Genomic DNA, 23,209 nt, shown 5'->3' on the forward strand with positions numbered 1-23,209 from the left:
CAATATCGAACTAGAAATGGTGCTCAGAGCACAGACCTCTGAATGCATTCTGTGGCTCTGTGCCCATCAAAATTGAATGGGTTCTAAATTGGCCCAGGCTACAAGTTGTACACCCTCCACCGAGTTTCATGAAAAGCAGTCTGGAGGTTTTTGCATAATCCTTATTGTGTAATTTGTGTTAATTTGTAAAGTTGTACATTTTTTACTGGAAATTGAATATTAGAGTTGATCTGTAGCATAATCTTGGAGCCGGCAGCAACATTTCACTGTGACTGTACACCATACATTACATGTGACGAATAAAAGGAATATTGAATCTTGTATCCTAGTCCAAATAATGAATGGAGGTGAATGGCCGTCCGGGCCGTGATTCGCTGGGGCGGAGGTAAAAATGACTGGAGGTGAATGGGTGTCTGTATTTATTCGGGTCACAGCTGGCGGGGGGCAGTGCGGTGCACTCCAGGCTCTCCCCCCGCACACCCCAGTCCAAACCCTGTGTCTCTAGCACCCCCACACAGGGAGCTGGCTTCGTTCTAAGTTTTGTTTTCATTCATTTTCATTTCATCCGTGATTCGGATCTGCTCGAAAATGTAGTGAGTTCTAAGGTGGCCGTAGCCCATGATAGACCCCTCGACCAAGTTTCATAAAAATAGTTTTGGTAGTTTTTGCGTTATCGTAGTCCAAAAAATTAATGGAGGTGAATGGACAATCTGGCTGTGTTTTGGAAGCCTGTGGACTTGACCTGTGATTCGGATCCACTCAGAAAAAAAGAAATAGGGGTTGTAGATTGGCCAATGCTACACGCCTCCACTGAGTTTCATGAAAATCGCTCAGGTAGTTTTTGTGTAATCCTGGTTTAAAACATGAATGGAGGTGAATAGCCGGCCGTGCTTCAGATCTGCTCCGAAACTGAATGGGCTCTGAGTTGCGCCATGCTACACCCTTCCACCGAGTTTCGTGAACATCGGTCCAGTAGATTTTGCATAATCCTGCTAACAGTCAAACGCACACACGCACAAACGCACGCCACCGAAAACATCACCTCTCGCCCTGCGCTGTCGCTGGGGCGGAGGTAATGATTCAGTGGGTGCTGAATAGACCCCCCACTGGGACCATGATTAAGGTGCATGACTACTCTGCCTCTCCACGGGCATATACACAAGCTAACACAAAAAGACTTTGGGTCCCAGGATGAGGTGCCCCCATTCCCCTCCTGCAATGAGAATTGTAAGTGAGGATAATGGAGCAGTATAATGTTGAGTCGGTGCTGTTTGCCGATGAACACGTGCCTCAAATGTCATTAAATAAAGTTAATAGAAATTGCATTTCACCGATGGTTTGAGGGCATTCATGAATATAATTAACTGAGGAATAACAAAGTCAGAATCAGAATCAGAATCCTTTTATTGCCATGCAGTTTTTCAATGTGCTAGGAATTTCCTTTCTATCATGGTGCATAACATTGAGACAAGATTGGACAGGGTGCAGGGACGAGACAGGACAGTGCAAAGACAGGACAGTGCAAAGAGCGAGTACAAAATGCTAGTGCAAAATAAGGATAAGCTAAGAAAAAGAACAAAATGTAAAAAGTAGTCCAGTCATTGTATATACAGTGAGTATGCAGAGTGTAATGTGGAAGTAAGTGTGTGTATATGTATAAGTGTGTAAGTGTGTGTATGTGTATAAGTGTGTAAGTGTGTGTATGTGTATAAGTGTGCAAGTGTGTGTATGTGTATAAGTGTGTGCGGCGTGATGTGTGAGTGTGGTGCGTCCTATACAGTACATGCAGGTCAGTTGAAGTGTCACATTTCTTTGAGGAAAACTACACTCTTTTAGAAAGGGACAGAGTGAGTGAGACGTGACGAGGGTTAACATTTTGTATGATACATCAGCAAAAGTTTTCAGAAGCGCCATAGCTCTACTCTACTCCTGTTGTCCATCTCCATACTGTGCTGTCCATCCATTATCCATGTGGTAAACAAATTACTGTTCTATCATTCGCCATGACGAACTGACGGTCCCTCCAGCAAATCCAATTGCACCGAAGCAGAGTACACATCTCTTGCAGCTGAATCCCTCTGGGCTGTGAGCTGTCTCATCACCCGGGTCCCGGAGGGCCAAGAGTGACTGATTTCCGCGGGAAGTTGATGTATTTACCCCTCAATAAGCGTCTGGCGTTCTTAAGCCGCCATTTTTTAACCAGAGCAACCTAAGCCCTAAAGTAGACAGCTAACTTCAATTGATGATGCCACAGGTCGCTTCATCATTCACCACAGACGCTTCTATCTAAACGACTTCTCCAACAATATGGCGAGGAAATTGTGGCGGCACGCTCTTTGATTCATCGTGGGCACTCGGCTCGCTGAGTGAATTTCTGCCACCGAACTGAACTTCCGGCAGAGTTCTCTAGGAACCCACTGCGAAAACAAGCCATTTGTCTGCGGCAGCTTCAGTCTTCAATGCCTTTGAATTGCCTTGTTGCTGAAATGTGCTATACAAATAAACGTGCCTTGCCAACTTGCTCCGGGGTGTTGAAGTCATGAAAACGTCCCTCAACATTCCCTCATGGGAATCAGTACACAAATAGGCAAACGTTCAACTTCTGACGGCAATACACACAATATCAAACTTCCCAAGAAAATGTCCAAACAAATCAGTTGAGACCAGAGACAGTCCTCCAAACCCTCCTCTTACACATGTTCTACTCTTTGTGAAGACGGTACCAGTTGTGGAGTAATTGCTTCACTGTTGCAAAGTCAGCATTCTCTTTCAGAACCAGGGCCTTGTAAAACCAGAATGACAGAGGCAGAGCCAGGCGACAGCCATCTTACACTACATCAAACCCCTACCCAGCCTTGAGCTTCAAACATGGTTTTTATACCAGCTACAGACACTGTTTCTCAAGCACTCACAGTTGCCAAGCATCCAATCATAAATAGACCTAGGCCTATCTGGAGGAGACAAATATTAAAGGAGATACTGTATTTATGTAGATATGTGTGGCCCAACTGCTGCACCTTGAGCATAGAGACGTTTTAATAGCCACGCAGAGAGCACTTTCACTTCCCTTGCAAAAGAATACTGCTGTGCTGTTATGATACAATATCTGGTCTATATATAAATGACTACCGCGCCAGGCTCACTGATATAGAGTAGCAGTCGTTCCCTTCTGCAGTGACAGAGTAACAGCATGAGGAAAAAGTACAGAGACTCCTTGAAGCTCATATCCTCGACCTTCGATGCGGAATAACTTTATAAATGATGAACTGCGTTTCCTGGCAATCAAGCCGGTGGGGACTAGTGTTAAAGTTTTGATTTATCTCAATCTGGTCGTTGTAAATGCAAGGTGGAAGGAAATATTACTCATGGAGACGAATTCCCAGAGCAGGTCTTTCTCTCTCTCTCTGGGACTAACAAAACAGGCACACACACACACACACCACACCAGGCCACTCTGTGCAAATTACATACACACACACACACACAAACAAATGAGGATAGATTTTGTCCGTGGCGAAACAGAACAGCAGTGGTGTGCTCTAGATCGCTATCGGAGGGTTTGCGGGCTCTGAAACACACTGTTTGGTTTAAAACTCTTATATATTATAAACCTACTTTAAGATGAATGCACTTCCTGGTATATTCTGTAAGAGTTGCAGGTTTTCAAACGTGTTGTGTAAAAGTACTAAATCCCTCAGTCTCTCACACATATACCTGGAAACACACTGCACATGTAGCAGAGGCGGTTTGGAACAACTCGCTCTGTAATTAAGAACCCCGTCTGCTGCGGCCTGCTTCAGTCAACCTGAGCTCCCCCGTCAATGACCAGTCAGTGGTTTAAATCCGTCCACTTTGAAAACTGACCGATGAAGAGCTGGAGGTATACGCACATCCCTAGGTGTGCTGGGTTAGGTAATGATCACAATGAAAAGAATAGAACCAGCACACTCATATTGCGCTCCAATGTTGAATTTTACCAGACAACGTTTTGAGGTCCTTTAGTCAGGTCGAATAACCTCAGGTTATTAAACGGCCCTGATGCATAATAATGCTCATATTAGGATAGCGGCCTGTCTGGTGTTTGGATCTGCTGGCTGCCGACGCCCACATCTCTGGCTACACACTGTGAATACTCTCTCCATGGCTGACTTCATTGGCTGGCAGGTTAGCATCATTAGAGGTGCGGATGGTGTGTGTGTGTGAAGGGGGGGGGGGGGGGGGGGGCTTGGGGGGGGCGGCTTGCTGTTGGTCATTATCCCGTGGACGTGGAGAGAGAATGATAAGCGGACTCAATTATGGAGCAAATCAGTGTTTGGAAACAACCAGGCTGACCCTGGCTGTCTGCACACACACACATGCACTGTAGCAGGCAGACACAGACAAACACACACGCATACTGTAGCAGGCAGAAACACACACACTCACACACACGCTGTTGATATGCACACAGTGTGGGCAGGTGCACAAAAACACAAATAACAAACTCATAACTCACTAATATAATCCAGCGGTAATAGGGAACATTCATAACAACGATATGCATGTCTCTACAAATGAATCAGCCAAATGTAGCTGCTGTCTTTCTACTCCACTTGTCACTCTCTCCTCTCATCTCCACCCACCCACCCACACCCCCACCACCAACCAACCTCCATCTCTCTCTCTCTCTCTCTCTCAGCCTCTCTCTCCTACTCTCTCTCTCTATATTTCTCTCTCTTTCTCTGTCTCACCTGCTTTACTCTCTCTCTCACCCTACCTCTCCTACTCTCTCTCTCTCTTTGTCTCTCACACACTCCCTCTCTTACACTTTATTTCTCTCTCTTTCTCTCTCACCTGCACTACTCTCTCTCTCTCTGTCCTTTATATCCCCCCTGTTCTCTCACCTCTCCCAGTCTTAATAATATTCCCTCCATCTCTCCCCCCTCTAGTCTCTTTCTCTTTCATCTAGCTCACATTCTACACTGCTACCAGACCAGCTCAGTGGTCTTGTGGTTAGAGTCTCCGCCTTGAGATTGGAAGCCACCAAAGATTATAAAAAATGGTACCCATTGCCTCCCTGCTTGGCACTCAGCATCAAGGTTCGGATTGGGGGTAAGTCCCTGCGACACACTAGCATCATGTCCAGGGGGTGGACTGTACTTGTACATCAAGCTGCCTCACTCTAAGGAATCAGGAGGCTCCAGCTCTATGGGCCACTAGGCTCGAGAACCATTGGTTCTTTACTTACTCCACTGCTACAGTAAGGAAGTCCCTCTCCAACACCTGGCCAACTGCTGTGTGGCGCTTCAGTCAGTTGTGATGTAGGTGAGCAGAGCGTGTCGGCGCTGCTCGCCCACGCTGGAGAGAACAGACCAAGGCGGATGGATGGTGACAGAACTATGACAGGATCGCTTTAAGTCTGATAGCGGACGCCTCAGTACGACCTCTACCCACTCCTCCTGACACCTGTCAGTCAACGAGCCCGCGTCTCGAGGATTGTTGTGATCGGCTCCGTCACCGAGTACGAGGCGAGCGTCTGTCTGTCTTGTCATCGGTTCCTGTCTTGCTAAGGGGCTGCCGACAGCACTTTATTTCGAGACCAATACAGATTTTCCACACGTTAACAAGCTATGGACTGGAATTCTGATAGTAACCTCCGCAACAACTGGCCAGGCTTAGGGTTGGTGTGAATAGTTGAATGTTTAGTTGATAGTTAGCTGGGACCCATAATCAGGGGCCTCCAAATAAATAGTTAGCTCTGGCTGTCCCGGTTGGTCATCTCAGGCCTTGGTCAAATAGTATTTGAAATCCAAGTTCCATTTTACCAGGCGAGATCAATCAAGATAAGTATTTGAAATGTTAAAAATAGTATTTGGATCCAGGCGAAACACTGTCTTCCATTAATGTCCAGTGCAGGCCATGGTTTATAACGGCTGGCAGGCCACCCAGCATTAAAACGCTATAAATCAGCTGTGCGCTGCTCTAATGCCTCCCCCCTGCAACAAAAGAATAGTGGAACTACCAGAGCTAGCTGTGATTTAGTGTCATGGCGAGAGGCAGGCAGAGTTCTGTGTGTGTGTCCGAGTGTGTGTGTGTGTGTGTGTGTCATTGTACACTGAATGGTAACATAATTAAAACAGGATATGGGTGTATATTTCCCATGGGACTGTTCCAGGTCTCTAAGAGCACTAAATGAGTGGTAATGCGGCTTCAGTCAGCATACACTGTGTGTGTGTGTGTGTGTGTGTGTGTGTGTGTGTGTGTGTGTGTGTGTGTGTGTGTGTGCGTGTGCGCATGTGTATGCGTGTGTGTGTATGTGTGTAGGTGTGTTTCATCTGTAATTGTGCCGAACATGCAAAAATAGGTCCCTCTCAGCAATACAGCGGAATACACCACCTGTACCCTCGTTCTGCCTGTAGCTTGCCGCCTCTCCTCCATCCCCCCTTCTTCTCTCCTTCCCTGCGCCATCCCTCTATCCCTGCTCCCTCCATCCATTCCCTCCTCCTCTCTCCTTCCTCTCTTCCTCCACCCCCTCACGCCACCCTCCTCTCTGCACCTACCTGCTACGTACAGCTCCAGCCGCGCATGTGTGTGCAGTGGCGTATTTAGGCATGGGGGGGCGCCAGGCCTAAGACAATTTGAGGCCTTAATATTAGCTAGAAATATTTGTCAAAGAATCATATTATTGAAATCATATTATAAGAAAGGTTGGGAACCCCTGAGTTAAACTCTCTATCCTGTGTACTGATGATTACCATGTGTACTATATTGGGTCTGTTGGGGTTTTTAAGCCTTTAATTAGCCAAGGAGGTTGAATGGTTCATTTGGTTCCTCTCCTGAAGGTTTGACTCATACTGTATTTCAATGCAAATTCAGGGGCACTTCTGAAATATTTTGGAGCACCCACTGCCCAGCATGAGGGCACTGCCACTGGCCAGGGTGAAGAGGAGCCATCTACCTCCTCAGCCACACAGGGATCTACTGACCAGGGCGAGGAGCCATCTACCTCCTCGGTCACACAGGGTTCTACTGACCAGGGCGAGGAGCCATCTACCTCCTCAGCCACACAGAGATCTACTGACCAGGGCGAGGAGACATCTACCTCCTCGGACACACAGGGTTCTACTGACCAGGGTGAGGAGCCATCTACCTCCTCAGCCACACAGGGTTCTACTGACCAGGGCGAGGAGCCATCTACCTCCTCGGTCACACAGGGATCTACTGACCAGGGCGAGGAGACATCTACCTCCTCAGCCACACAGGGATCTACTGACCAGGGTGAGGAGCCATCTACCTCCTCAGCCACACAGGGTTCTACTGACCAGGGCGAGGAGACATCTACCTCCTCGGTCACACAGGGATCTACTGACCAGGGTGAGGAGCCATCTACCTCCTCAGCCACACAGGGTTCTACTGACCAGGGCGAGGAGACATCTACCTCCTCAGCCACACAGAGATCTACTGACCAGGGCGAGGAGCTATCTACCTCCTCGGCCACACAGGGTTCTTCATCACAGCACATGTCTGAGGATGAAGACTCATATGCAGCATCTCCCCAGCAGGATTTTCCAGGTGTGTTTGTGTGCACATACATGTTAATGTATGCATCCCTTTATACAGTAACATAAACAAAATAAATGATTTATTTCCCTTTTACAAAGTTTTACATTTCAATATTGAGAACACCTAAACTGCATACTCATGTGTGAATATGTTTATACGATGTGTACATTTGCAATTATTTAATAAACACGTTCTGCACTATTAACCCATGTCTGTCGCTCTATTTCAACGTATTGCTATTTCATCTGTATACAGCTGTGTGTGCTGCTATTTTGGCCAGGGCTCACCTGAAAAAGAGATGCAAATCTCAGTGTGACTGGTTAAATTTCAGAACAACTGAACAACTTACTTCTTCCTGTTAAAATGCTATATGGCATGACTATATTCTTAAATGTTTGTCAAATTGGCATACCCATAGGCCCGTTGGGGATGGGTGGGTGACAGGGTTGGGGGGAGGGGCGCCGTAGCAGGTGGTTCACCCTGGGTGGCATAGAAGCTAGAAACGCCACTGTGTGTGTGTGTGTGTGTGTGTGTGTGTGTGTGTGTGTGTATGTGTGTGTGTGTGTGTGTGTGTGTGTGTGTGTGTGTGTGCCAGTGAGAGGTGGAAGCCAGTGTTTACGAGAGATCACACCCTGCCTGAGGGCCTCATTACACACACACACACACACACACACACACACACACACAGCCAGGGGCCTATCAAGCCCGTGTCGCATGGCTTTACAGAGCACAAAGCTGGCCAGACCAGGTCAGGTGGTGTAGGGCCGGTCAATACAATCCATTTAGCACTTCAATTATTAACCTCAACACTAGGGTCAAACCAAGTTTCATTGTGTAGAGAGAGAGAGAGAGAGAGAGAGAGAGAGAGAGAGAGAGAGAGAGAGAGAGAGAGAGAGAGAGAGAGAGAGAGAGAGAGAGAGAGAGATAAAAGATGGGATTAGAAAGAAAGACAGGAAGAGAGAAGAAAGATAATGTGTGTGTGTGTGTGTGTGTGTGTGTGTGTGTGTGTGTGTGTGTGTGTGTGTGTGTGTGTGTGTGTGTGTGTGTGTGTGTGCGTGTGTGTGCGTGTGTGTGTGTGTGTGTGTGTGTGTGTGCGCGCGCAAGAGAGAGAGAGAGAGAGAGAATCCAGAGAAGTAGTCGCTACTGAAACACAGCCGGAATTAACAGAACGGTCTCTTGTTAGCGCGGGCCGTTTCTGAAAAGCCCCCGTTCTGACCCCCGCACATCGACCTCCCGCCATGTGACAAACCACTCCTGCGGAAAAATCGGCACTCCAGCTCACAGCAGGGCGGCTGGTAGGACGTGAAGAGAAAATAATTGGTAGCCTATTGAACAAGAAGGACACAGGAAACTAAAAATGAGTCCAAAATCAGGTTTAGGAGGACCTTGTAAAAGGCTCAGACTGGATCAGACCCAGTTAAAGAGGTCGAGCATTTGAATACGGAGATAGACTATATTCCAGAGGAATGTAGTTGACTGTCTGTATCGACAACCAACGGAGAGCGCTTCATAATGTATGGACTCACCTCACACTGCTTGCAGCAGTAGGCCTACACAGTAGGCTAGTGCAACCCACGCGTTGCGGCGTGCCCTGGGTGGGATTCCAACTCTGGGTCTCCTGCGGGACAGACGCCGTTGTAACCATCTACGCCGATGAAAAGCTAGCTCTTCCATCAGCACGGGTGGACGGTATTTGTACTCAGGGAGTGAGTTTAACCAACAACTCATTACCTACTCGAGGACTCAGTTTCACTCGGTTACACTAGGACACACAGCTCTACTTCTGTTTCTTGAGAGACTTGCCCAAATGGCAAGCTGAGGTTGGACGAACATTGGGACACAGCTGGGCCACAGAATCTCATCTCTGACTCTTTTATCTGCAATCCACAAAAATGTAAAAGTGCAATTCTAGTTGCAATTTTAGCTGCCAAGTTGACCATGCGTGGGTAGTATTAACAAATTGATTGTCAGTAGCCTATGCAAAATTGTAACACCACAGCTGTTACCAATCCACTAATTAGACAAAGAGAGCAGACAGATTGAAAATGCTTCTGCTCTAGGGGTGGCAGAGCTATTACGAATAGCCTATACGCTTGTTTACAACTGACTCACATTCAAACTAGACCACATATCCAAGAAACTGTGAAAGTGCTAGATAAGCTCTTCCAGAAGACCTTTCACCCTCGACTCCAGAAAGAAAATATCTACCTTTTAGCCTCTTATACAGCAGCACTTATTCAGTCGTCATGGCGATGTGTCGCCAACAGGCAAATAAAAAGTCATGTTCATGTTCTCTTTAATTAACTGAATAAGTTAGATAAGGTCACCAGGGAGACTCCAGCACCTCTCTCTCTCTCTCTCTCTCTCTCTCTCTCTCTCTCTGCAGAGGACTACAAGGAGGACGTGGACAGTATCTGCTACTACACAAACTGAGGAAAGTGAAACTGAAGAAAAGAGAGAGGGTGGAGGGTAAACTTGAGCTAATCAGCACCAAGGAAGTGTGGGAGGGGATGAAGAGGATCATGGGGCTGAGTCCTTCAGGTCCAGCTGTGGGGGGCAGTCAAGAACATGCTAATGAGCTAAACCAGTTCTTCAGCAGGTTTGACGCAGCCCCCCCCCCCCCCCAAGCCCTGTGAGTCTAGAAAGCAGCCCAACTTCTCTGCTCAGTAAGAGTCATGTTCTTTGACTTTTCTAGTGCATTCAGCACCATCCTGCCCCTCTGGCTCACAGAAAAGCTCCTAGTAATACGGGTAGGTCACGACACGGTGGACGTACCTCACCTGCAGACCACAGTATGTCAGACTTGAGGAAAATAGCTGTATTTTCAGAGAAATGTATTGGTTTAATCTGATCCTGTTAGCCGTTTCTAATGATGATGATTGACCCCTGAGTGTGGCTGTCTGCTCTGTTTTCTGTAAGAAACTGTCTCCCCCTTCCATAGACTTATGAGATAAAGATGACATTCCATGGTTGGTACATTCTGTGGACAACAGCAATTAATGGAACCCCCACAAGGCTGTAAGCTGCAGGAGAGACCAGACCAATCCAGACCAGTCTGATTGGGGAAGGGGGGGGGTGGAAAGCCCCCAAACCATAAGAACCGTGCTCAAGCTCAGATGCTTAGATTTTAGGCCAGACAGTCATACAGACAGGCAAGCTGACATTAGACTAGATGCCATCGTCTTTTGTATGCTATAACCTTCTGTAATAAAACAGCTTTTGATTGTCGCTCAAATCCCGTGTTGGAGAGATTCATTTGGAAAACACCTGGAAAAGGGACACTGGACTGTGTGGTATTTGTGAGATATTGGGGGCCGTCTTTTATTGAAATAAAAACAACGCAGAGGTGAATAAGGACAATAATAAAAGACAACGAAAGTCAACAGACTGCAGGGCTGCCTGTCCAATGTGGTGATAAGCAACACAGGCGCTCCCCAAGGAACAGTTCTGTCACCTTTCCTATTCACCCTCTACACCTCCTCCACCACCACCTACTGTGGACTGCATCAGGGCAGATGGGGAGGAGTACAGGGATGTGGTCACAAGATTTGTTCAATGGTCGGAGGAGAACCAGATCCAACTCAATGTCAGAAAAACTAAGAAGCTGCTGGTGGACTTCAGAAGGAACTAGAGACCCCCAACCCCTATTACCATCCAGGGAGAGGAAATTGAGATGGTGGACTCATACAAGTTCCTGGGAGTGCACTTGAACAACAAACTGGACTAGACAGACAACAGTGAGGCCCTCTATAGGAAAGGACAGAGCAGACGGTTCTTCCTTAGGAGGCTCAGGTCTTTTGATGTGTGTAGCAGGCTGCTGCGGATGTTCTACCAGTCTGTGGTAGCAGCACACTGTTCTTTGCCGTTCCCTGCTGGGGAGGCAACATCAGGCCTGGGGAGACAAACAAGCTGAACAAGCTGGCGAGGAAGGCCAGCTCTGTATATCTATGCAGTATGGTTATATGCATGTACATATTCTATACTTCTTTACACATGCTGTATGTATGGATGTATATACTCTATGCTCTGTTTATGCTTATCACTAGTATGTATATTCTGTATTCAATATTTCCACCCTTCTACTGCTGAAACACCAAATTTCCTTCTACAGGGATCATTAAAGTTAATATCCATCTAAAGCCTAGTCTACTGGTCAGTGTGCGATGGATGGTGTAAATAAGTTATGGTGAAATGTCCTAAGAAATGGAGACAGCGCCATCCACTGGTATTTTATTGTAATTACACTGTTCTCCGGCACTAAGAATTACTGTTGATTTAACAACATGCCTTTTCAATCTATTCAGTTCTACCGCTTTTCACTAGATATGCTACATAATAATCAAAAAATGAATCTGCTGGCTCCACAAAAAGTGTTTTATATACCTACAGTTGAACAAATTATGCAGTGGAAGGAGAGCTTTTATTCACATCTTAGGAGCACAATAGCATCATGGCCAGACCATGGCCAATTTCCTGCTCTGTTTTTACATAGGTCTACATTACAATAGCACCATCTGCTGGCCATGAACGACCTGTTGTGGCAGGAAACACAATTACACATTTCAACCACCAGATGACAGGATACTGATGGACCTCCATATTTAGTTGACACTGGTGTGAGTCCCCTACCAATATCCAACAATTATTCCCTAGTGTGTGTGTGTGTGTGTGTGTGTGTGTGTGTGTGTGTGTGTGTGTGTGTGTGTGCATGCGTGTGTGTGTGTGTGTTATTAGATAGGTTATATTACATTTTTGCACTGCCTCTACTCAGTCACAAATAACGAGCGAACAGGACCATGGTGGACCATTAGGTGTGTGGGCGGTTGGGTCTGACTGTCTTCCATTTCATAGTTAATAATGTATGAAAGCACCATAAAAGGCTGTACCTTTCAGTGAACTTACATTTGAAGGTGCTGTATTGGTACTGATGAGTGATGTAGCCTATTTTTTGGTAATTAGGTGTGATGATTTATTGATTTTAGAGGGCTACACTGGGGAGAGGTAAAGGGCCCTTTCGCCAATGAGGTGTGTGTGTGTGTGTGTGTGTGTGTGTGTGTGTGTGTGTGTGTGTGTGTGTGTGTGTGCACATTCGCTTAAGGCAGAGGGAGAAGGAAGTCTGGGTACTTTTCTTCTGCTGCAGTCTTGGTGACGAGAGATGTGCAAAGGTTCCTGGATTACTGCTTTTGGACATTCTGACTTTCTGAGGATCTGAAGTGTGAATTTCAAGGTTTTTTCCTGTTAGGTAGGAAAAGGAGAGAGGATTGATTTCATTCCCCAGCTCATCTTAACTGTGTACACGGGATATTCTATTATTCTTGGGGAACAATGGAACACCATGGAACTTGAATGGAAAACGATAATTTTTCCTAAAAAATCTGCAAGATTCTGAATCTCGGGTTTTGTTTGGAACTGACACGGAGAGACTGTGTGTGTGTGTGTGTGTGTGTGTGTGTGTGTGTGTGTGTGTGTGTGTGTGTGTGTGTGTGTGTGTGTGTGTGTGTGTGCATGTGATAGAGTTGGTCCAGTGAGAAGAAACCTCACAAAAGCTTAAAACTTGTATTTGTATGAGTGGATATTTAGAAAACGAGTAGGAAGGATATTAGACAGACATCACAATGGATATTTGATTGGACAAACGTCTCCAGAAAGGATATTTGATTGGACAGACATCTACACATATTTGATTGGACAGACGAACAAACATCTCCAGAAAGGATATTTGATTGGACGCACACCTCCACATGGGAGGGACTGACCTTTGACCCATGACCTCATGCCTGCCCCACTGCGTTTTCTGGACGTGCCCGGAGTGACTCCTCTGGCCAGGGGCTGTGGGCGGAGCGTTCGCTCTTAAGGCAGAGGGAGAAGGAAGTCCAGGTTCCTTTCTTCTGCTGCAGTCTTTGCGACGAGAGAGCTGCAAGGGTTCCTGGATTACTGCTTTTGGACATTCTGGCTTTCTGAAGATCTGAAGTGTGAATTTCAAGGTTTTTCCTTTTGGGGCAGGGGAAGAGGAGAATATTGATTTAATTCACAACTCAACTGTGTACAATATATTCAATTGGAGAACGATGGAACGCTATGGTACTTGAATGGATAATGATAATTTGTCCTCAAAAATATGCATGACTGTATCTAAGGTTTTGTTTGTAACTGACAACGAGACTGTGTGTGCGTGTATGTGTGCGAGTGATGAAGTTGTTTCACAGAGCAAAACCTCACAAGAAACCTAAAGACTTGCATTTGTTTAAGTGGATGTTTGGAAAATGAATGGAAAGGACACTGGACAGACCACACAATGGATATTTGATTGGACGGACATCTCCAGAAAGGATATCTGATTGGACAGACATCTCCAGAAAGGATATCTGATTGGACAGACCACACAATGGATATTTGATTGGACGGACATCTCCAGAAAGGTTATCTGACTGGACAGACATCCCCAGAGAGGATATCTGATTGGACAGACATCCCCAGAGAGGATATCTGATTGGACAGACATCTCCAGAAAGGATATCCGATTGGACAGACATCTCCAGAAAGGTTATCTGACTGGACAGACATCTCCAGAAAGGATATCTGATTGGACAGACATCTCCAGAAAGGTTATCTGACTGGACAGACATCTCCAGAAAGGATATCTGATTGGGCAAACATCTCCTGAAAGGATATTTAATCGGACACACCTCCACAGAGCAGAGACTGACCTCTAACCTGTGACCCCATGCCTGTCCCACGGCGTTTCCTGGACGTGTCCAGAGTGACACCTCTGGCCCTGGGCTGGACGTGGAGTCTGGGGACATACATGTGTCTCTTTTTCTCTCTGACCCTGCTATTTGTTGGACTACTCTGGCTCCTCCTACGAGAGCTACGACACGCTGGCAGATTATAAATCTGACCTGAGGTCGGTTTTACAGACCTAGGTTCAAACACTACTTGTAAATACTGTTAAAATATTTTGGGATTAAGTCTTCATTAAGTTCACCCAGTACAATAGAACCAAAGGAAACATCTCAAAGTGTAAACTCAGAGGTAAAACAAATGCACCTCAGACAGTTAACCTGCAGGATCACCTCCTAGAGAGAGAGAGAGAGAGAGAGAGAGAGAGAGAGAGAGAGAGAGAGAGAGTGTGTGTGTGTGTGTGTGTGTGTGTGTGTGTGTGTGTGTGTGTGTGTGTGTGTGTGTGTGTAGGTGTGCGCATGTGTAAGAGAGAGAGCGTGTGAGTGGGTGGGTGGATGGTGTGTGCGTGCATCTCATTTCGTCATGATATAGGCTAATCTTATACGTTTACTATGTTGTGAATGTGTAATAAATGGTTGATGCCAGTTGCATCGAGTCTACCTTATCATCCTCCTTTGAGAATTCTGATGTGGATTTCTGGAACATAAAAACCAAGTTCATACAGTTGTACAGTGTGATTCTTATGCCTACTACTTTCATATAAAAAACAACATTTCCCAGACTGCCGGGGGCTGCCGCGCGTAAGCTTATTAGTCACCGGGGTGTGGTCCACTTTTCCGACTCCGCCTGAACTCTTTCCCTCTCTTCCCCTCACTCCGAGACCGGCTGTGTACCAGAACCGTCAGAGCCTCCGGTGAGTCAAGTCCCACTTGTTGATTCATATTGACGTTAGTCAATCCCTGTTGTTGAGTAATATTCTGTTGTGTGACTAACTCAGGTGATGTGTTACCTGTAGACACGCAGGAGGCTACTACACGGATGCAGGTCTAGCTGATGCGTAGCCGTCTTTGCCTAGGCTATAAACTGGTTCTAAAACTGCCATAAATCATTTGCCTGTGTATACTTCTCTCTTAAAAGTTATGAGGGTAATGCTTGGAAAACTTTTGTGTCGAAATGCCCTCGACTTTAATAATAATGTGGTTTTCTTTCTTGCAGAGACAGCGCCCTTTTACCGTGAATAAAACCAAAGCCGATTTTCAACATGGTAAGCAACCTCACTGGTCCGTAATGTGATTTTACCCTTAATTGTATATTGGTAAAGCTCTTGCATAAACTTTAAAATGTCAGAGAGAAAAACGTGAATCCGTTATTTTCGATTTTCCATTTCGGTTTCCAGCATCTGAAACTCAACCCACGGCAACGCCCCTTCATTAAATAGTCATATCTATCTTTATTTTGGGAGTTCTGTAACAGGCCGTTTGGAAAACATGAATTATTGATTAGCTTTAGCCTACATTCTATAGCTAGGATTTTCACGAATTGAAAAAGAGTAAAACAATAGACTATTTCTCTTTCTTCTGCGTGAGCGTTGAATATAGGTTCCATTAATTTAATGTATACTGTATGTAAATGCAGATGTAGTCTAATGTTTCATGGGCGGGCGGGGGGGGGGGTCTGAGTCTCCTCAATGAGAACAGTTTGTTTCAGTAAAAGTGTGTGTGGATTGAGGAAGTTCAGTGTATGAGTCATACGACTGGGCTTTACTCCATCCAGGGCGGGTTGTTCGTGGGTCTACCTCCCTCCCCTCTCCCTCACTCTTTTTTCTCTTTCCACTCGGTCGGTTTGCACGTCAAATTGGAAGACATTTCTCTCTCTCTCTCTCTCTCCACACCAATAAACTGGCAGGCTTTGTTTCATGTTTGCCCAAGTAATTATGCAAACATATATTATGAACAACCTGGCAACCCAAGTCTTTCTCCCTCCACTAGACAGACAGGCAGACAGACAGACAGACAGAGGGAGGGAGCTGTAGCTTAGTTCTCTGAGGCATCAGCTGACCGTAAACTGCGTATCCAGCAAGATAAGAGTGAGTCATGCTCCAGCTGTCTGGAGTTGGTTTTGCAAAGCCCAACGGCTCAGATTGATGTTCAGTTCATGCTCCTCAAAGATTAAACAACCGGTATTGAGGGAGACTAGTCATGAACCGACCAGAGATGATAGTCTCTTCTCAGGCTTGGTCCCCTGGCTGTTGTCCCTATAGGGAAGAAGATGAGTGGAATGGTCTCCATAGTGACGGCAGCCCGTAATATGCGAGGGGGGGTGGGCAGGGGGAGGGGGTGGGCGGGGCCTGCCTGCTCCAGACCAGATGAGTGGAGTGTAGAGTCAGGGAGCGACAGAACGTTCTAGACCCGCTTCTCTGTTTAGGACGCTGCGCTAACTGCCTTCGATTGTTTCGCCATCGCAAGTCATCAGCACACACATTGGTTCTCTCTCTCTCTCTCTCTCTCTCTCTCTCCAGGTGCAGACAAAGTAAAGTTCATTTTCACCACCTTGACAATGTCAACTCCCAACATGCCCCCCCCGACTCCCCCTAGTCCGTGTGAGCACTGTCTGTGTCCTGACTTGTCTCTTTGGACACATATTTCACATACACTATGCGGGTTAGACTAGGGTCATAGACATCAACATTGCGATCGCCGTGTTGAGTTGAGGTGCGTTGTGCTTCGCCTCCATTCCAGGTCAATGAGTGCTCAACGCCACCGTTGTTCACTCATTCGTCTCATGAGCCAGCAGCATGTTGATTAGATTCTCGCCGTAGCTCGTGGTGCTGAGTCTCTGTGTATGTGTGTGTGTGCGTTGGGGGGGATGGTGTTTTAGGGCATTCCAGTGGGCATTCCAGATGGTCGAGTTGGAATTCCGTTCAGTTCGGCTCATTCCCGTGGTTCTCTACTGTAAACAATGTTCCCCAAATTTCCGGATGCTATTTCCCTAGTCTTTTGTCAAAGCATCAGTTTGTGTGTGTGTGTGTGTTTCATTTGTAGGGAAATTAGTCAACAATGTGTGTGTTTGTATGAGGGGGGGGTGTGTGTTTGTGTGGGGGGGGGCGTTAATGAGCTTGAGATGAAATGTATGTGTGCGTCTCCCTAATGAAGTTGTGCTGACGGGTGCGATGTCCGTCTCCAAGGTTTTATTGACGAGTCTGTCCACTCTAGGGAACACACACACACACACCATTACTACCACCTCTAATGTCCAGAATTAAGTGGAATGGGAAGGTAATCAATACCACATTATAGCCAACAACACATCTACAGACCTGCAATACACACCCTTTGTCTACTGTGCAAATTGTTCCGCATTCCGTGTTATTGTGGAACTTCTAACCTACCGTTGAGTTTATGACCCCGCTGTTTCCCAATTGGGAACAATAAAAGCATTATACCAGGGACAATAAATACTCATTACAGTCAGCAGGGCTGCAGAGATAATGAAAACTGGATCCTCTTATCTTATTACAGCTCATCTTTATAGCTTTTTTTAAATTATTTTTTTATATTTATTTCCAGGGAAGTCCTACTGAAATTACATTCTTTTTTTCGAAGTACCCCTGGCCAAGATAGCCGCAAGAGTTTCAAACGACATACAGTACAACATATTATGGGCTGTTTGTATCTATATGACATTCATCGTATTTATCTTTATTACTATATTGCTATTGGATACAGCAGTGAGCAGTGCCATAATCCCAAAAAGCGGTTGGAGAATACAGCAGGTTTAAACTACATTACCCAACATCCACCTGTCTGTTCCGATAGGCCAGCAGAGGAACTGTGAAAGCAGCCGGAAACTTCAATGCCAACGCGGACGCTGAGACGCTGTACAAGGCCATGAAAGGGCTGGGTGAGTGTGTGTGTGTGTGTGTGTGTGTGTGTGTGTGTGTGCGTGTGACACATGTCTCATTGGATGTAATGGATGTTGTACTGATAAATCTATACAGGGTGTCCCTGTGGCTTCTTGGAAGAGCCAATGAGAGTTTGTTCTAGAAGTCCCTTCTCATCGACCTCATCGACCATTTGAGGTTAATGAGATAATTTGAGGTTGATCATTAATCATAGCCTATATAGAACACATGTAGCCTCCACTCTCACCCTTAATAACATGCAATTGCTAAAATGGAACAAAAAATATATGTATATTTTTATAAAGTGACATATTCAGATATACCCAAGACATTGAAACGACAGTGAAAGGTGTCAGTTATGTAATGCTGGATGCAGTATGATGTCATGATGACAATGATGACAATGATGTCAATATGACAACCAGCCGATCTTTTCCCTGTCGAGGCGCCCAAACTCTAGATGTAAAACTCTAGACTCTAGCGACGGCTTTAACCTGTTCACACGGGCGGCGGGAAGGCAATCGAGCGGTTCCGCAACCGCCACGCGCGGCTGAGGGAAGCGGTCCCCCGGGATGGGGGAGAGTAATCTTGAGATGTTGTTGCCGTAGGAACGGACGAGGACTCCATCCTGCAGCTGCTCACGTCGCGTAGCAACGCCCAGAGGCAGCAGATTAAAGCCGCTTACAAGACCCTGCATGGCAAGGTGAGACCACAACACGATCTGACCTCAAGGCAACCATGGCTAAACAATGAAGCCGTGCTGCGACGCGACCTCAGTTCAACCATAAATCAACCACAAGACCCTGCACTTAAAAGATAAGGCTGCAAAACAGCCAGACCATTATAACATAGTGCAGCGTGCAACATGACCACAAGACCCTGCGTTACTACAACAGCGTTACAAAACTCTTACAAAACGTTAGCAATTAACACATCTCTCTCTCTCTCTCCAGGACCTGATTGGTGACCTGAAGGGGGAGCTTGGGGGCAAATTTGAGACTCTCATCGTTGGTCTCATGACCTCGCCCATCGCTTATGACGTGACGTGTCTACGCGACGCCATCAAGGTACATGGCGGAACGGATGAATAGGTCAAACAGAAGAACAGACAGACAGATAGGTCACAAAAATTACACTGGCACTATAAATGCAGAGAGGGTGAGCAAATATATGTCACATTTGCCGCACAACATATTAACATGGCATGGTCGGTCCTGAACTCTGACCTCCAGGGAGCGGGGACAGATGAGACGGTCCTGGTGGAGATCCTGGCCTCCAGAACCGCTCAGCAGATGAAGGACATCATCGCTGCTTACAGACAGGGTAATCTCACCCAACACACACACACACACACACACACACAGTCATACTCTGCATACCAGAATCATATAGGTGAATTACATGCCAGAATCATATAAATTATGTGTGTGTGTGTGTGTGTCCTGGAGCTTGCTCGATCCCCTTGTTGAGAGGGGTCAGGGAAGAATTTTTACAGCTCACTTTTCTGGCCCCCGGGTGATTACTGTTTTTTTGCTTCCCTCTGGAATATGTAGAGAGTGGGTCGTATGCCCACCTCCCTTGTTCTCTGTAAAGCGCATTGTGTTGCCTCTGGGTATGAAATGCGCTATATAAATAAAGCTTTGATTGATTGATTGATTGATTGATTGATTGATTGATTGATTGATTGATTGATTGATTGATTGATTGATTGATTGATTGATTGATTGATTGATTGATTGATTGATTGATTGATTGATTGAGTGTGTGTGTGTGTGTGTGTGTTCCAGAGTATGATAGTAATCTGGAGGAGGACATAACAGGGGACACCTCAGGACACTTCCAGAGGCTGTTGGTTATTCTGCTCCAGGTGAGTGTGACCTCCCCCTCCCTCTCTCCCTCCTCCCCCCTCCCTCTCTCTCCCTCCTCCCCCCTCCCTCTCTCTCCCTCCCTCCTACTCCTCTCTCTCTATCCCCCTCTCCCCCTCCCTCCCTCCCTTTCTCCTCTCTGTCTGCTGTCTGCTCCTGTCTGCCGGTGTAGATGTCTGACACAGATCTACTCTTTCAGGCCAGCAGACAGCAGGGTGTACAGGAGGGCACCATCGATAGTGATGCTCAGGTAACTGTGTGTGTATGTGTGTATGTGTGTCTGTGTGTGTGTGTGTGTGCGTGTGTGCGTGTGTGTGTGTGTGTGCATGTGTGCGCATGGGTGCGTGTGGATGTATGTTTGACACTATGTCACTGAGGTTGAGATTACAATGCTCTCTCAGTCCTAGCTTTTGCTTGTCTTGCTCAGGAATGTGAATGATGGCCACGAGTGTGTGGTTTGGTGCAAAAGAGAGAGAGAGAGAGAGAGAGAGAGAGAGAGAGAGACTGAATATTTGATCGGGAGCCAGATGTAACTGAAATGTGTCTATTGCGTAATTGTAGCCTCTGTGCGGTGACAAATGGGGTAATGGCGCTCTCTACTGGCGAATATGTGTAACAGCTCCAGCTTCCATCAAAAATAAACTTTAACAGCTAATCTAAAGTAGAAACAGTTATTTGTGGATTCTGTGAGAATGAATACAAAAATGGGTTAGTAGTAACATTACACGTGAAGCTTGTTGATGAAACCAAAGTTTAGATCCTCAACGATGGCAACAATCAAGTGTTTTCTTCTGTATCTATATTCATTTTTTTTCGTCTTCTTTTTGCTGCTGCTTTTTTTAAATTAAATCTAATAAGTATTTATTCATACACTGCACTAACTTTTATTCCTGTATTTTATTTTTTCTGCATTTTGTTTTAAATGTCATTTTTTTGCATTTCGTTTTATATGACCTTTTATGTGTTGCACTTTGTCTTGATGATTTTAATGTCTCATGTAAAGCACTTTGAATTGCCTTGTTGTTGGCGGGGTGTGTGGTTTCAGGCTCTGTATAAGGCTGGAGAGGACAAGTTTGGTACCGACGAGCAAGAGTTCATCACCATCCTGGGTAACAGGAGCGCCCAGCACCTGAGGAAAGGTGTGTGTATGTGTGTGTGTGTATGTGTGTGTGTGTGTGTGTGTGTGTGTGTGTGTGTGTGTGTGTGTGTGTGTGTGTGTGTGTGTGTGCGCGCGCGTGTGTCTTGTTGCGTGAGCGCTTGACATGCATGAGGCATGGGTGTGAGAGTGAGTGAGTGAGTGAGTCGGTACGTGTCAATGTTTATGATGTCCATACTAACGCTATGTGTGTGTGTGTGTATGTGTGTGTGTGTGTGTGTGTGTGTGTGTGTGTTGCAGTGTTTGATGCCTATATGAAGTTGGCTGGGTACGAGATGGAGGAAAGCATTAACAGGGAAACATCTGGAAACCTTAAAGACCTGCTGCTGGCTGTGGGTAAGACAAACACACACACACAAACACACATACACACACAAACACACACACACATATTTAAACACATAATTATACGTTATAAAGAACTTTAGTCTAATCTCTCTACCACACTTTTTTCCATCTCAAACTCCCTTCCTTCTCCCCTCTCTCTCTCTCTCTCTCTCTTCCCTCTCTCTCTCTCTCTCTCTCTCTGTCCCCAACTCTCTCTTCCCTCTCTCTCTCTCTCTCTCCCCAACTCTCTCTTCCCTCTCCCTCTCCCTCTCTCTCTCTCTCTCTCCATCTCTCTCCCCTCCTTCTCTCTGTCCATCTCTCTCCTGCAGTGAAGTGTGCCAAGAGTGTGCCAGCCTATTTCGCTGAGACTCTGTACTATGCTATGAAGGTGAGCACAAGTTGTTCTTGTCTTGTAGCATTAGCCAAACTCTTCACATATTGTATATCTGTCTGCTCTGAATACAGAACAGAACTGTGCTGAATGTAAGGACTGTATGAATGTAAGGACTGTATGAATGTAAGGACTGTATGAATGTAGTAGACATGTAGAAGACTGACTGACTGACTGACTGACTGACTGACTGATTGGCTGTCTGACTGACTGACTGACTGACTGACTGACTGACTGACTGACTGACTGATTGATTGATTGATTGATTGGCTGTCTGACTGACTGACTGACTGACTGACTGACTGACTGACTGACTGACTGACTGACTGACTGACTGGCTGGCTGGCTGGCTGACTGACTGACTGACTGCTTGTTTTTCTCCCAGGGGGGCGGAACCAGTGACCAGACGCTGATCAGGGTGATTGTGTCTCGTTGCGAGGTGGACATGTTGGACATCAGGGCCGAGTTCAGGAAGATGTTTGCTTGCTCCCTGCACTCCATGATCCAGGTGGGTCACACACACACACACACACACACACACACAATGTGCATCCACATACACATACACACACACACAGTTACAATCTCTGTCTCTGTGTGTCACAGGGTGACACCTCCGGTGATTACCGCAAGACCCTGCTGCTGCTCTGTGGAGGCGACGATGCGTAACCGTGACAACAGGCAATCTAACGCAATCCAAGACACCTCAGCTCGGCCCCGCGGGCTGTCAATCACTCACTGTGATTGACAATATTTGCAAGCCAATAGGAAAGCTCAATTTCCACAAGAAAGCTTTGTGAGTGAGAGGTGGCCCACAATATCTCCAGCAAATAACATTTGTACTTATCATTTGTCATGGTAGCTAACACCAACTGTTGAATGACAGTTATATGCAGCTTTGAATCCACTTATATGCACGACGTGACTAAAATGAAGTTTACTCATCAGGCATTTTTAAGACATTTCTCAGACAGTAACTTGTTTTTCTATAATGTTCTGTTTGTACGGTCAGCACCAAAGAGCAATAAGCAGCAATAATAAATATTTCAACCAATATTTTCTCTGACCGCTGTATTTTTCTCAACATTAGCCCACGGAACCACACACACTGCCTGACTTCCACCCAGTTCTCTGCTCCCAGTACCACAAATATATACTCAGGTCCTACCCTTGCAGAGGTTAAAAGCATTGGCTTGGTGGGAACTTCTAGTATTTCACATATCACATGCATTGGAATCAATAGAGAGAGATTTTCAGGTGCGTACAGAGGACCATAGAGATGAGATGTGGAATAAATCTGAGTGTGTGTAATTACATGATTTCTCCACTGGAGGGGGCTAGAACAA

General features: G+C 46.1%; 1 protein-coding gene across 1 annotated transcript; it reads left to right on the forward strand.

The window, feature by feature from the left end:
* Window positions 1-15,366: 15,366 nt before the first annotated feature.
* On the forward strand, window positions 15,367-22,871 carry anxa5b (annexin A5b). The gene is made up of 12 exons (XM_084454364.1): window positions 15,367-15,487; window positions 18,039-18,123; window positions 18,733-18,827; window positions 19,078-19,191; window positions 19,357-19,447; window positions 19,912-19,991; window positions 20,189-20,239; window positions 21,035-21,128; window positions 21,386-21,481; window positions 21,802-21,860; window positions 22,249-22,371; window positions 22,470-22,871. The coding sequence occupies exons 1-12, from the start codon at window positions 15,485-15,487 to the stop codon at window positions 22,530-22,532; spliced, it is 954 nt and encodes a 317-aa protein (XP_084310490.1). The 5' UTR covers window positions 15,367-15,484; the 3' UTR covers window positions 22,533-22,871.
* The last annotated feature ends 338 nt before the right edge of the window (window positions 22,872-23,209 follow it).

The sequence above is a fragment of the Borostomias antarcticus genome, assembly GCF_949987555.1.
Source record: "Borostomias antarcticus genome assembly, chromosome: 20".
NCBI classification, from domain to species: Eukaryota; Metazoa; Chordata; class Actinopteri; order Stomiiformes; family Stomiidae; genus Borostomias; species Borostomias antarcticus.

Coding starts and splice junctions, on each gene's coding strand:
- anxa5b (XM_084454364.1), top strand. Junction 19,192..19,356: donor GTCTACGCGACGCCATCAAG/GTACATGGCGGA, acceptor TCTGACCTCCAG/GGAGCGGGGACAGATGAGAC. Junction 19,992..20,188: donor TGTTGGTTATTCTGCTCCAG/GTGAGTGTGACC, acceptor CTACTCTTTCAG/GCCAGCAGACAGCAGGGTGT.